At 42.3% G+C, this 16,205-nt stretch overlaps 1 protein-coding gene across 3 annotated transcripts in view; it reads right to left on the reverse strand.

Moving 5' to 3' along the window:
* LOC102443731 (tRNA (cytosine(38)-C(5))-methyltransferase) overlaps positions 1–16,205 on the reverse strand; it is a 277,295-nt gene that overhangs the window by 197,124 nt on the left and 63,966 nt on the right. For 2 of the 3 annotated variants that reach the window (XM_025182828.2, XM_006119493.4), the window contains exons 7-13: positions 15,592–15,718; positions 13,801–13,969; positions 12,984–13,115; positions 10,913–11,008; positions 10,250–10,371; positions 4,099–4,285; positions 87–205 (exon numbers count right to left, since the gene is read on the reverse strand). In XM_025182828.2, the coding sequence (XP_025038613.2) occupies positions 87–205; positions 4,099–4,285; positions 10,250–10,371; positions 10,913–11,008; positions 12,984–13,115; positions 13,801–13,969; positions 15,592–15,718 (952 nt within the window). Of the gene's footprint in view, positions 1–86; positions 206–4,098; positions 4,286–10,249; positions 10,372–10,912; positions 11,009–12,983; positions 13,116–13,800; positions 13,970–15,591; positions 15,719–16,205 lie in introns of those variants that run through there. The other variant, XM_075922454.1, reaches the window with a different exon arrangement.

The raw sequence follows: 16,205 nt of genomic DNA on the forward strand, positions 1-16,205 counted from the left end.
TCCTGATCATAGCTATGACTGTGCTGATCAACTGGTAGTTACTCAATCCAATATAGTGATTTAATTTTAGGTGCACTCTAGTTTACCTTGTTTCCGTTAGTTCGGATAACCCAAGCACAGCTGACCCGATGATCATATTGCTCACTGCCTGGATTGTTAGGGTAGCTGAATGACCCATTGGAGCCTGAAAGAAACCCTCCACAAACTGCAAAAAACAACAAAAAACACCCCAAAATGAAATAAATTAATTACAGCTATCCCTACGTGGAAGAAAATGGAGTGAAATCCTTTGCCATAACTTTTGATTCGATAAACATTTAGGGTGCATTTACACTGCACCCTTAGCTCAAAATAAGCTACGCAACTAGAGCTAGGCAAATTGTGTACCTTATTTTGAGTATATTTCAAAATAAACCACTATTCTAAAATGTCCCTTAATCCTCATGAAATGAGGTTTACAGGGAGATCAGAAGAAAGAAGAGCATGCCCATTATTTCAAAAGATATTTTGAAATAACCTGAGAGCTGTCAAGACATGGAATAGCTATTTCGGGATACCGGAAGTATCTCGAAATAGTGCTGCAGGGTAGATGTGCTTCTAGAGGAAAGAGGGTGAGAAACATTTTTATAAGAGTAACTTACTGAGAGCAGCGTGACCTCAGGTGAGTAATAAACAAAAGAAACCTAAGAATTACAGCTATTGAGGAATTTTCCGTCAATATGACTTTTTGATAGAAAATCTAGTTCCTGCAAAAACAACATTTTTCCATTGGAAAGTTTAGATTTTAAAAGAAGTTTTTGCTTTTCTGGGAGAAAAAAAGAAATATTTTGTTTTTGGTGGTTCAATTTGAACGGAAAGATTTTGTTTCAGGTTCAACATTAAACTGCACAGTCCTATGCTGACACAATGACTGCTTTATGTCCTCATTCTCCTCTGTGGGCCTTACTCCCTGGCCACATTGCATCTCTCTTGATGCACCGTGGTCACCTCTTTAACCAAGCTGTGTAATGCATCATGGGAGATGTAGTCTGGCAAAAGAACCCATAACATTAAGGAAATGGGGTCATGTGGCATCTGACCTACAATTTCCAGGAAGCCCCATGGTGCCATAAGCAGATGGAGCTGTGAGAGCAAAGTTGGCATCTTCAGAGATTTTAGCTAGAAAGCTCTACCAAGTCTCTGTTGTCTGAACTGCAATTTTTAGAAGCTTATAAACTTGGCCAATGCAGGTAGATATTCACAGAGATGACAAAAAGAACATCTCTCAAACAAATGTCAAGTCCCTGCTCCAAATCATGGGTATGTTACAGTCTTTGCAAAGAAAAAGTCACCAGCATTTTTTTAATATTGAAAAACAATATACTTTTTCCCACAATTTTTCTTAGAAATGTCTGAATCATTTTGGCAAACATTTCAGCTGTTTTTTTTATTTTATTTTATTTTATTTTATTTTATTAGAAGTAATACTTAATGCAAATAACCAGCATGCACAATTTCAGCCTGAGCAGTTACAGTCTAGCAAAGTTATAAGAAACTAAAAACAGGGTCCTATATTGGGAATTGTCCACTAGCTATAATGTTAGGTGATGCTACCAGCCCACACAAATGTCTACAATACATATAAAGCTATAGAGTCACACTAACTCTGACAAACCGATGACAGTGAGGGTGTCAGTGGAACAGCATTTTTATATCACTTTATGAAAATTATTTTTTAAAACATGCCACAGAAAAACAATGTCCAAGACAGGTCCACATAATTTCCCTACAAACTAGAGTCCCCTTGCTCTGTTAGTTATATCTCCTTTAAATAATTTTTCAGTATGTGTACTTCCTTCATATTTAACTTCAGGACCTCATTTAGCTCTCCGTCTCTACTCTCCGTGAACTACACTGGTGCTATGTTTTTAGCCGAGGACATACTTAAGCAGCTGCTGTTTCAAAATTAACTTTTTCAAAGCTTTCAGCACTTTCCCCTCTCTGGTTTCTCAGGCACTGAGATTGCACAGTTTGACTATCTTCATTCCTTGATTGCAGATTCAGGATGGCTCAGTGTCAAAAAGCCATAAAGGTAAGAATGCTATAGGCACCTATTCTGCATTGGTTTTGCAATGTAGAAGTCACAGTGAGGGTGATGATGTGTGCTGTGGCAGAGGGCCTATATTTCAGATCAAACATTTAAACTAAAGTCTATTTATGTCACCGACTACTGTACCAGGTAAAAATGAAAGATTCTGTGACTCTGCTTAAAAAGAAATAGTGATCATCCAGGTTTCATTTTTGGCCCCTTTCTTCCCCTGGGCTGGGCCTGGGGAGCGCCAATGCAGGGGAGGCCGGCGTGATACAACCTCTTCCCCCTGCCCCACCCCTGGGCCTGGGAAGCAATATCCCTGGGCTGAGCCCCCCTTCCTCAGCCCTATGTCCACTCTTTGTCACATAGTTTCTAAGGTCCCCGATTGCAGTGACTACTATAGATGATCTGATAGTGGCTGCATTTGCTTGAATCATATAGTCACTCTATTACCAGAATCTAATTCTTTTTTTGTAAAGCCTTTTGAGACAAAACAATTATGAAAATCATTATATAAATCAAAAGCAAATCTTATTCCGTTCAACTCTGATTCTATTATCCCTCCTGCAAATCCTCCTTTCCATCTGGATTAGTATACACATGGTGTAGCCAGACAGGAACCCCCCTTGTAACATCCATTTTTGCTTGCCTGGAGCATCCAGGGCACACAGAGCAGAAGGCCCAGGCTGTGTGACCGTGAATGGCTGTAAACAGAGATACGCCAATTGCTGACCAAGAGGCTGCCAAGGAGTGCCCTTGACTCAAACCCATATTGATACGAACACACATCCATCCGCGGGGGGAGGAATCTCTCGCCCAGTAAAAAAATGTCTAGTATTCACAATTTAGTTATCTCTCTTGCAAGTGTAAATTAACTTGAAACTTGCTTGTAAGAACTGGCGCCACAAAACGGACCAGTACAATTCGGCATCTTAGATAAAAAAGAGGATACGGGCCCTCAGGGGTATAAAGATGGATCCAGCAGCACATTTTCTCTGAGTGTCAATCTACCATCTATCTGCTGGTCGGGTTTGGTGTTTGATCTCCCGAGGTTCCAAGGGGACGCCCACCTCGTATTCGTCTTTCCTAGGAATTGAGAAACCGGCCCTGGCCTGACACGCTAGAGTCGAGAGGCACAGAAAGGGGTAAAAATTGTACCTGGATGTGGTCCTTTGCTTAAGTATATATATACATAGTTTTAGAGCTCTTTAAAGATTAAGCTGTCACTTGGTAACATTATTTCTATTTTCTATCTTTACCTTTTTCCTGTAACCATTTTTAAAATCTATATTTATATTTGCTAGCATTTAAGAAATAGAGCAATAGCCATTGTAACCATATGCTTTTATAAGTCTTTTAATAAACCTGTAACTGTTTAAGCTTTAATCTGACTCCTTCAGTTGCTGTAACAGAACCAAGCACAATTTAAAAGAACTTCAGCCGGTCATAAAAGGGACAGACATAGGGAGAGCTTGGGCGTTTGGATCTGTGTCACTCCCAGGTGACAAGATCCGTTGGGGCACCTTTTCAGCTTTTCCTAGGCTGCCCGCTGCGAAGGAACCCCTGTGTTCTAGCAGCTAAAATCTAAGGTGTAATAAGCTCTTCCTATATAACAGGGCGTCTGTTGGCCTGCTGGCCACCCTCTGCAATGGGACCCCGGTCCTAGCAGTAAAGATACGGACAGTAAACCTTTTCTCGGAAGCATACACACACACACTGCCCTGACCGTTCGGCTGACACATGGTCAGGATTCCAAAGATCTCTATCTAAATACAGAAATCTAATCTAAATGTTAAGGGACTAGATAAGGCTGCTAAGCCTAAAATTCAACCTTTCTGTTATGCTATTGTTGGTAACCACATACGGGCTTGATACAATGGTCACTAGTGGAAAAGACTTACAAGGACTTTGGATCAAGATCTATATTCTACTGCCTCTTATATTTTAAAGCTAAGGGATAAGAGTTTTCTCTTCTGAGCCTGATATGGTGACATTTCAGTTCTCAGACACTATACTTTACTTGTTACCTTGCTGGGGAGTCTGACACTGAGGTCCAGTCCAGGTATTTGTACATGTACAAGAGTAGCCATTAACTCCATCAATACAGCTTCCTCCGTTTTTACAAGGGTTGCTAGAACACTCATTGATGTTTTCTGTACAATTGATGCCTGTCCAGCCTGGATCACATACACAGAAGTATCCAGAGAGCGTAGCCTACAGGCATAAACCAAATGAAAAAAATGCAGCAACTGTGAGTTAACTAAAGTAATTAATATAGATAATAAAATCACAGATATTTATTATTGTTTTTAGTAGGCAATGCTGATTCAGAGAAACAAAGGAAGCACTCAGCAGTCAGCTGTCTTGACATTAACTGGTAGACACAAAAGAAAAAGCCCAAGGTCTAATTGGATTAGCTCCTTGTTTTGTCTATTATTGCTTTGCAGAGACCTTTCAAGTAACCTGAAAAAGTCAAATCCATCTTAGTTTAGCCACCCAGAAAACTGTTTGCTTGGCACTGAAATTATTACCCTAGAAACAAGCAAATCAAGTTACCTCAGCCCTGTAATACAAATCAGGATAACAGCTGTTCATAAATCATTGTCACAGGCCTTGCCTCTGATGGCTGAATATTATAAAGGGGCAGCAAGTGGCATGTAACTACTCCAGATGGAGTTAACGTAGAGTGAAGCAAAACCAAAGGATAATGGGATCAGGCCAGTGGGCCATTCTTGTGAGAGCCAGTGCGTTTCAAGCCCAGGGCTACATGCTACTATAATGTGGGTGCATAACTGTCTGGATAACCATTCTGAGAGAATAGTTATTAATGGTTCACAGTCATGCTGGAAGGGCATAACAAGTGGGATTCTGCAGGGGTCTGTTTTGGGTCTAGTTATGTTCAATATCTTCATCAACAATTTAGATATTGGCCTAGAGAGTACGCTTATTAAGTTTGCAAATGATACTAAGCTGGAAGGGGTTGTAACTGCTTTGGAGGATAGTGTCATGATTCAAAATGATCTGGACAAATTGGAGAAATGGTATGAGGTAAATAGGATGAAGTTTAATAAGGACAAATACAAAGTACTTTATTTAGGAAGAAACAATTAGTTTCTCATATACAAAATGGGAAGAGATTGTCTAGGAAGGAGTACTGCAGAAAGAGATATAGGGGTCATAGTGGACCACCAGCTAAATGTGAGTCAACAGTATGACACTGTTGCAAAAAAACCAAATATGATTCTGGGATGCACTATCAGGAGTGTTGTGAGCAAGACACAAGAAGTCATTTTTCTATTCTACTCTGTGCTGATTAAGCTTCAGTTGGAATATTGTATTCATTTCTGGGCACCACATTTCAAGAAAGATGTGGAGAAATTAGAGAAGGTCCAGAGAAGAGCAACAAAAACAATTAAATGTCTAGAAAACATAGGCTATTGAAGAAGACTAAAAGAACTGGGTTTGTTTAGTTTAGGAAAGAGAAGACCGAGGGAGGACACAATAGCAGTTTTCAACTACTTAAAAAGGTGGTACAAGGGGAAGGAAGAAAAAATTGTTCTCCTTGGTCTCTGATGATAGGACAAGAAGCAATGGCTTAAATTGAAGCAACTGAGGTTTATGTTGGACATTAGGAAAAACTTCCTAACTGTCAGGGTGGTTAACACTAGAATAAATTGCCTAGGAAGATTGTGGAATTTCCATCACTAGAAAGGTTTTATTATTGGGGTTCTGCAGGGGTCTGTTTTGGGACCGGCTCTGTTCAATGTCTTAATCAACGATTTAGATATTGGCATAGATAGTACGCTTATTAAGTTTGTGCATGATACCAAGCTGGGAGGGGTTGCAATTGCTCTGGAGGATAGGGTCATAATTCAAAATGATCTGGACAAACTGGAGAAATGGCCTGAGGTAAACAGGATGAAGTTTAATAAGGATAAATGTAAAGTGCTCCACTTAGGAAGGAACAATCAGTTTCACACATACAGAATGGAAAGTGACTGTCTAGGAATGAGTACAGCAAAAAGGGATCTAGGCGTTATAGTGGACCACAAGCTGAATATGAGTCAGCAGTGTGATGCTGTTGCAAAAAAAGCAAACATGATTATGGGATATATTAACAGGTGTGTTGTGAGCAAGACACGAGAAGTCATTCTTCCGCTCTAATCTATGCTGATTAGGCCTCAGTTGGAGTATTGTGTCCAGTTTTGAGCACCACATTTCAAGAAAGATTGGAGAGGGTCCAGAGAAGAGCAACAAGAATGATTAAAGGTCTAGAGAACATGACCTACGAAAGAAGGCTGAAAGAACTGGATTTGTTTAGTTTAGAAAAGAGAAGATTGAGGGGGGACATGATAGCCGTTTTCAGATATCTAAAAGGGTGTCATAAGGAGGAGGGAGAAAACTTGTTCATCTTGGCCTCTGAGGCTAGAACAAGAAGCAATGGACTTAAACTGCAGCAAGGGAGGTTTAGGTTGGACATTAGGAAAAAGTTCCTAACTGCCAGGCTAGTCAAACACTGGAATAAATTGCCCAGGGAGGTTGTGGAATTCCCCATCTCTGGAGATATTTAAGAGGAGGTTAGATAAATGTCTATCAGGGATGGTCTAGACAATATTTGGTCCTGCTATCAGGGCAGGGGACTGGACTCAATGACCTCTCGAGGTCCTTTCCAGTCCTAGTATTCTATGATTCTATATTTAAGAGCAGGCTGGATAGACATCTATCAGGGATGATCTAGATCGTGTTTGGTCCAGCCATGAGAGCAGGGGACTGGACTTGATGGCCTCTCAAGGTCCTTTCCAATTCTAGTATTCTATGATTCTATGCTACCACCCAGCAGAAGCTGTTACTGTCAAGTTCCATTTCTCATGACCCACTGTTGACAGAGACCATGGGAACTCCGACTGAAGGAGTCTGACAGCAGCTTACTGAATGGCTTCCCATCCTATATAAACCCAAGAGGTGTTCCAAGAAGTGTCCAGTAAAAACATGGATCTCCTGTAACTGCCATGACCATTCCTGTTCCCTGTTCCTGAACTCCTGGCTTCAACCTCGGCTTGATTTGAGCCTGTGCCAGGAAATTAAGGAATATTTAGGTTGAGTGGAAGCTCCAAATAATCTAAATACCTTCGTGAATCTCACTACAGACATCGATAGGCTCCACAAGCAACATAAGGAAAGGGAGGTGTCCTGGTCACCACTTGCCTGGTATCTCTTGGTACCACTCTACAGCCCAGACTCCAAACCCATCCATTTGGACAATGTCCACTGCCCTGTGACCACTGGGGAAAAGGAGCACTGCTGCTGTCACGGGCAGTGTTTCTACTATGGGGGATTCAGCCACATCCTCACCTACTGCCCATCCCAAGCTAAACCATGACACATGTAGGAAATAACCATACACTTCACCAAGATAATGCCTCCCTCCTCCTTACCAAGGCATGCCCCAGGCACCTTAAAGGCTGGGTCTGCCTCTGTGTTCCCACAGTGGACATTGGTGGATTTTGGAGCCGGGGAAAACTTCACTGATGCCAGTGTTGCCCAAGCCCTGTGTATTCAGGCACAACCAAAGACTGTCCCCAACCTAGTGGAACCTGTAGCTGGCTCAATCCTGTTGTCAGAGGCAGTGGCACAGGAGAGGAGCCTCTGGACTTCACCATTTGGGACCATCTGGAAATATTTCTGTTTGAAACAATCAACTCATCACACTTCCCCACGGTCCTCTGCATTCCATGGCTGATGGCTCATGATTTCCATATCCTTTGGCATGAGCACCAGGTTGATTTCCACTCCAGGTTCTGCCAGGAATTCCGCATATGCACACCACCTGCTGAACCCCAAAACTAGGGTGTCTCCCAACCCTGAACCCTGGCCATGAGTGGATGGAACCCTCATGAAAATTGACTTAGAAACTACATTAGAAGTATACATTTATAGTGGCCTCTTCTAGAGGAATGCTGATACCCTACCACCACACCAAGAGCATGGCTGCCTAACTGAGTTGCAACCAGGGGCCAAGGTTCAGTTTGGCCATATCTGTGTGATGCCATGTCATGACTTTGCTGCTTTACATTCTTATCTCCAACAGACAGCCATCTACCTCTCCCATGAGGCCCACAAGACCAATATCTCCATGGCAATTGGGGCCATTCTCTCTCAAAGACATGATATCCAACAGCATCTCCACCCTTGCACCTCCTATAAACGGAAGCTCACTTCAACTGAACATAATTATGAAATTCTAGATAAGGAGATCCTAGATCCCAAAAGTGGTCTTTGAAGAGTGGCAGCACAATCAAGGTTCTTGGTACCCAGTAGAGGTGCGGATGATGGAAAGTTAGGGTTTCTCATGATTGGGACAATCTCACCTTCAATGTATGTAGAATCTTTATAATATTTTCACTATTACCTTCTATTCCTTTCTCTGCACAGCATAACGCATATTTGTGGTATAGTACCACACTTTGAGAAGAGGCTTTTATTGAAGTGTTGAAAGTGATGCTAAAGTCTTTTTGTTGAGTGTTTACCTTTGACTGAGGGCTCTGTAACATGCAGAAGTGGTTGCAATGACTCCTTCTAGCATGTATTACCTCATACTTATTAACAATGAAATTTCATCTGCCCTTCATTCCACCCAATGATAGCTCTGTTTGGGTTCCTCTGAACTTCATCAATCTATTAATCTTACTATTTACATGTCCCACATCAATACATTATGTGAGCACCTCACAGTCTTTAATATATGTAATCTACCTGTAGGAGGTAGGGAAGTACTATCAGACCATTTTACAGATAGGCAACTGAGGCATAGAGAGGGCTAAGTGAATTTCCCAAAGTCACAAAGGAAGTTTGTGACAGAGCAGGGGTTAGTCCTGGATTGCTGATACCTAGAACCCTGAGTCAGAGTCTTGACTAAACTACAGCAGTTGGTTAGCTGTAAATATTTCCACCTCATTCTTCACCTCTTTAATAGATCATTAATAATCATATTAAACAAGGGTCTTAATACAGATGCATGGGGGGAAATTCCCCTGTTAACTAACTGCCATGTTGAAAATTGACCATTTATTTGTAGCCTTTGTTTTTAGTCTCTTAGGGTATGTCTACACTACCCTCCTAGTTCGAACTAGGAGGGTAATGTAGGCATACCGCACTTGCAAATGAAGCCCGGGATTTGAATTTCCCGGGCTTCATTTGCATGAAGCCGGCCGGCGCCATTTTTAAACGCTGGCAGTTCGAACCCCGTGCCGCGCGGCTACACGCGGCACGGAGTAGCTAGTTCGGATTAGGAAGCCTACTTAGTTTCTGATCCAGTAGTGAATTCCGAGCACTTCCCTGAATGTAACACCCACAAACATTTTCTATTGATGGTATCTGCTGTGTACTATGTTTTTACTCTCCACTCAACTATTTTAATAGTCCTACTATCTCTTATTTTGAGCCTTTCAGCTTAAAGCAAAGGTTAAGGGGTGATTACAGTGTTTAAGTATCAACCAGGAGAACAAATATTTAATAATGGGCTCTTTAGTCTAGCAGAGAAAGGTATAACCGAATGCACTGGCTGGAAGTTGAATTTAGATAAATTCAGACTGGAAATAAAACATAAAATTTTAACTGAGAGAGTAATTAACCATGGGAACAGTTTACCAAGGGATGTAGTAAATTTTCTATCACTGACAATTTTTAAAGCAAGACAGGATGTTTTATTAAAAGATCTGTTTTAAGAATTATTTTGGGGGAGTTCAATGGCCTGTGTTATATAGAAGGTCAGACCAGATGATCATAATGGTTCCTTCTAGTCTATGAATCTATGTATCCATTCACAAGCAGCTACAATTGATATAGGATTCACATCACCCCAAACATGGTGCATTTAAGGAAAAATACCATGCAAAAATGAATACTGTGATTACAGTTGATCATTATTGTCATGTCTTGATATATCAAGCTAGGATCAAATCCTGCATTAACTTAGACCAGGCCTCATGCAAACTTACTATATTTTAGGACAGTAGGTAAAGTATGATGAAGCACACTTCAGAAATGCTTGCAGATATCACACCCAATGAGGCCAACAGGGGTAAATCCATGTTGATTTTATCCTCACCAACATACTATGTCTTAATAGTTAAACCTAAACAAAATTGTCTCTTTAACTATGCGGAGTCACACACTTACTAAACACTCTCCATTTACACAAGGATGCTGATGCTGACAGGTATCACTGAGTGGGGTACATCCATTTGGCCCATAACCACTTCCAGTGTACTCAGCTGGACAAACACAGGTAGGAGTAGGACCTGTGGAAGATGAGAGAAAACACATGTAGTAACGGGCTGGTCCTCTCTACAGTAACAATACCTGCCTTGTCATTAACATTACCTAAAACAGTCTCAATCTGAAACAGGACTTTGTAAAATGATTTAGTCTATTAACAGATTATCTCATTTAGGATCTTCTTCCCTGCTCTGTGTCCACAGGACTAATTGCTGTTGTTGAGAATACTGATTATTGGAAAGTCCAGAGAGCTTTGGAGGCTCACATGTTTTTGCAGAGAAGTACAGAATAGGATCGGTAGCTGGAATGGGGGCAGAGGCGTTCCAGGATGAGAACTGTGTAGGCTGGCTATATTCACACAATGAAACCTGCAATTAATTGTCTGGTGGTGGAATCTGGACCCATTCTGTCAATACTGCCAGCAGGCTTTGCCTATGTCCTCTGCAAATACAAGGTCACTACCTTTTGCACCATTGTGCATTATAAGTCTCCCACTGCTAGAGACAGTGCCAGGGCTCTATAGCAAACATATCTGTTAGTGTATGGCCTGAAGACTAAAATTACCTGGAGAGGGGCCACATGAGGCCAATGGATGGCAACCTCCATTATTTATCGAGCAGATATTGACTTGGGTGCATACTCTTCCATCCCCCTCATATCCTGGTCAGAATAAGATCATTGTTATTATACAAACAAACACGGTCAAGTGAAAATCCGTGAGAAGGTAATGGGAATTGTACTCACCCCTACTGCCACCCAGGTGAAAGACTTAAATGAAGACCAAAGTAAGATGCTCTTTGAGCATTTAATCAGAAAAAGGTGAAGTTAAGATTGGATCAGAGGTTTTCAAATGTAGTTGACTACCTCAGATTACCACACGTTAGGGGCCTGATTTGATCTCATTGATTCCATTGTTAACCATTTGTACATCCTACACAGAAAAGTTAGATCTGCATAAACCAAGTATGTTTGTGACCTTAAGACGTTGGCTGTAGCAGCCAGCTATTCATTTCTGCATTCAGGAAACCACAGTGGTGCATCGCTTTCTATAACTTTGGTCTCATGATTGCAAGACGGAAGTTTGGGATAGACCAATGATGCCCTGAGGTTTAGAACACAAACAACAGAATGGAGAATGGGAAATTGCATCACCCTGATGCTGTTAAGAGGCTCATTAAGATGAGAAGGAAGAACTGCCTAGAGTATTATTCATCAAAGCCTATGAATAATTTATGATCTAGTGCATTTGATCAAAAATGTACTAAAAATGCCTTCCCAGAGTATAGTAACATATGTGTGGTAATCCATGGTGGTGAACAGTCCCTGTTAATTCATTAGTATTTCTGTTAATGATGCTGTACTTCTCATAAAGGACTACAAAAATAGTATAACACAAAATATTGACTTTCTTCACCACTCCTACTGCTTTGTTTATTTTGTGACTGGATATGTATAGATACTGGAAGCACTTTTAAAGTAATAAGTAATTAGTAAGTCTTTTTAAGAAGGACAATCTAGGTGGTTTCTGACATAGAGCATGCTAGAAGCATTGCTTGGTTCCTTCAGGGCAGGGGGCTGGAAATGCGGGGGTGCAGAGTCAGGATTGGAGAGTGAGGAGGAGATAAGGTTAGGGGGCTGTGGGTACGGGAATGCAGGAGTCAGGGTTGGGGGGGATGAGGAGGGGCTTAGGGCAGGAGGGGAGGTGCAAGAGTGAGGGCAGGGTTTTGAGAGGTGTGGAGGGGCTTAGAAAAGAGGGTGGGAGCTCAGGCCAGTGACTTCTGCCCAGGACTGGCCTAGGGCGGGGGTAGGGAGGGCCATAGATCCCCACCAGCAGCTGCTCCCTGGGGGTAGCCCAGGGCAGCAGCAGCCATGCTACCATCCAGCAGCTGCTCCCCAGGCCAGGTGAGGGTAGTGGAGGCCAGGCAGCTGGCCAGCAGCTGCTCCCTGGGGCTAGACAGTTGCTGCTGCCCTGTGGTCATTCTGGGGTATAACTATCTCTGGTACTTACTGCCTCCTGTGGTCTTTTATGAGTATAACAGTCCTTGCTATCACACACCCCTCTTTTCCATTTGATAGGAAACAATTGCATTCCACTCACATCCCATTGTCCTGGCACAACCTAACTCTGACCTTGCTTTAAGTTATGATAAGAGAGCACTGCATACCAAATTGGGTGGCCCTAGCTCTTCCCATTTAGGGGGACTTCTTGAACAAATGGACTCACAGATGGACACAGAGGCAGACAGACAAAGTTTCTAAAATATATAGTAGATACTTTTAATTAGTGTGGACAATATAATTACTACCTTATGTGTTCCAATATTATGTGTGCCAAAGGAAGCATACTAATAAATCATTTAACATGTCTTGCTAGAATGAAAGGAATCAATTTAGAGGAGATGTAATTAGATCTGTACACTGTCAAATACTCATCACTACATCTGCTAAAGGCAGTTTGAATGTGCTTTGGATCCAGACACTGTACTAGACCACACTGAAATCACATTGGTTAGTACAACACCTGTTTATTTAAAACAAACTAACCATGCTAGACTAGGTAGTATCTTCATGCTTTAGGAGAGCATATCCTGCTTGTGATTCTATCAACATAAGTAAAGTTAATTCATTGTTTTACCTGGTGGACAAAGACCACAGTGGAAGGATCCCATAGTGTTGATGCACTGAACCATTGGTGCTATGGAACAGCCTCCATTATCCCTCTCACATTCATTAATGTCTTGGCAGCTGTAGCCATTTCCTTGCCACCCTGGGAAGAGACACAGCAAAAAGGCAAAACATGACAAATCCTTACAGCGACCTTTTCATTTTTCTTCTTTTAAGAGCAGGTTAGATAGACAACTATCAGGGATGGTCTAGATGGTACTGGGTCCTGCCATGAGGGCAGGGGACTGGACTCGATGACCTCTCGAGGTCCCTTCTAGTTCTAGTATTCTATGATTATATAATTCCTGTCTCTTGCCAGAACTTTTCTGCCTTTGCCAAGAACAGGGAAACATTACTTTCACAGTCCATTTAGGAAAGGCAGAAGAAGGTAAATCTTCCTCCTTTGATGATTTGAACTCAACTAAAATACTGTCGAATTTAAAATAATGTAGTCTGCTAATTATGAGTGAGGACCTTTAAACTAAATGTGTTCTGTGCATTGTTAGTAATAGATAATACCTCTACATCAGGATTAGACCAGACAGACCTTGATCTTGATTATTTAGAGTCCCTGTAATCATGTTCTTCACAAAATGCCTAAATAACTCAGATAAGTGTAATCCATAGATTTTCAGGTCAAAGGGGACTGTTAGATTAGCTCATTGGTTCTCCTGTATAAAACAATCTTAAGAATTCCACCCAGCTACGCCTGGATTGACCCCAGTTCTGCACTTGTGAAGAACTGGCAGCCTCATCTTGCTGAATGAGAATACGGAGTAGTATTGTACCTGTGGGACAAGACCCGCAGTGGTAAGAGCCAGGAGTGTTGTAGCACTGTACAGGAGGGTTCTGAGAACACGGCTTATTAGGAAGGCTGCACTCATCTATGTCAGCACTGCAGGCGGGGCTACCCGGTGGGGATGTCCAACCAGCATCACAGATACAGCTGTACTTTGGCTGTCACATTAAAACAGCATGGTAAGAATTAGGGCAATTGTGAAAACTATTGAGATATGGACACAAGGAACAATGTAAAATATCTTTTAAACACCGGCTAATTACAAGCTAGGTTTCAAATCATCCCATGATTTGATGGGGCCCATGTCTTCGGTAGTTTTCCCAACCTGAGACTGAATATTTAGCATATGCCAACACTAGGGTGTATCATTATTTCATGAAGTAAAAGGAATCTGTATTTCACTAAAACTATACCAGAGAGAATGAACAACTATCATGAACTGTACCTCAACATACTTAAAAGCAACTAACTCAGTTGCTTTGCATATAGTATAAAAAGACCAATATAAAAATAACATCCTGAAATCAGTCTGGAAATGATGCAGTAATCTGTGTGACGTACTGTGACGGGGGCTCGGAGCCCCGCACTAATGGCAACGTGGCACTGCCGCTCTGGGGAGCAGGCGGCGGGCCTCACTGGAGTTGCTGCGCATGCACAGCAGCAGGCCATGAACCAGCATGCTTAGGACCTAGGGGGAATGGCGCAAGGGGGAGGAGCCGTGACCCCAGTGCAACGCAAGACGCGGGATTTGAAAGAGGGCAGGAGCCGCCGGCAAAGGGGGGAGGAGAGAAGGAGTGGAGGCTGGCTGCACTCTCCCCAGCAGGACACCCGGGAGCCGGGGACCCACCAGCCGGAAGCCAACCCATACCAGAACCGTCCAACCAGATCTGGCCGGAGGGGAGTACAGGACGCCCCGGAGGGGAAGACTCTGTGGCGGCGGAATGACGGAGCCATGTGAGACTCTGGACTGGGCAAGGGACTGAGGGAACGCAGAGACAAAGGTGACAGGGCTCATGGAAAAGGGGGCTCTTTAGGGAAGTGGTCGCGGGGCCCTGTTACACATGCATAGTGTAAATAGCTAATTAATTCATATGTCCATATTTTCTTTAAGGGCAATGATTATATTTACGGTAAACTTTACTAATACTCAGATCTTAACATCAGTAACAATTTGCAGTGGTCAGTGAAATCAGCATGACTTATTGGATTGAAGTTAGGTTCCAGAACCTTTTTTTAAAGCATGATTTATTTATTTTTAAGAACAATCCCTATTTGGTCCCAGCAATGTGAGAGAATTGGAGCATGAAGAGCTTGAAGTTAACATCAAATACCATTAGGGTGTCATTTTCAAAAGCTTTCAGCATTAACTGTGCTCTCACCAAAGGCAAGGGGAGTTTTATCATTGACTTTAATGGGAGCAGAGTCACATCAGCCCTAAATGCTTTTGAAAATCCCACTGATAATCTACAAAATAAAGGGAAAATAGCCTAGAAACAATGCAATGATTAACCAATCTTCCACTTAGGCCTGTAGTTACTAACCTGGACTATTTTAATGAAAGACAGGTAATAATCACACAGTAGGTAAACAAGGCATCTGACATTGCCAGCCCCCAAAACCTCTATAGATAGTGTAGCCAAGTCCTTGTGTACATTAACCCATCTCACCTCTGGAGAACCATTGGTTGGTCTGCACTGGGGCAAAGTTGAGTGGTTCTTCAGAGTTTTTAAATGCTGACTATAACTGTGCTGCATGAAGAGACTCATACTTCATTTCTTACCTCATGGGGCCGCTCCCTGTCTGAATCTATGCAGACGCCATGCTCACAGAGAGCCTGAGAGCCTCTTTGGCAATCATCAAATGTTGAGGTACAATGGGGCCCGTAGGTTTCTGGAGTACAGATGCAGCTAGTGATGAAAGCACAGAGAAGTGTGATAATGTTGTCTGTCTTAGGTACCACAGTTTCTCAACACCTCACAGTCTTCTATATTTAGCCTTACAACTCTAATGGAAGCAGGATATACCCATTTTACAGATTGGGAAACGAGCACAGATACACTGAGGGCATATTTACACTTACAAGAAGATCGACGCTCTGGAGGTCAATCTTCTAGCATTTGATTTATCAGGTCTAACATAGACCTCCTAAATCGAATGCTGAGAGCAGGCATCCAGTACTCCTCCTTCTGCGTGTGCTGCCATCGGCCTCCTGCAGTGTGGACGACGCCATGGTTCAGCTTAAAGTAATCCAACTCCAGCTATGCAAAATATGTAAGTGGAGTTGCATGCCCTAAGCCAACCTGCCTAGTCTAGTTAGACCAGTCCTGAGTGACCTGATGAAGGTTACACATGAAGTCTGGATCAAGCCCTATTCTGCCACAGACCTCCCAGCTC

The sequence above is a fragment of the Pelodiscus sinensis genome, chromosome 2, assembly GCF_049634645.1.
Source record: "Pelodiscus sinensis isolate JC-2024 chromosome 2, ASM4963464v1, whole genome shotgun sequence".
NCBI classification, from domain to species: Eukaryota; Metazoa; Chordata; order Testudines; family Trionychidae; genus Pelodiscus; species Pelodiscus sinensis.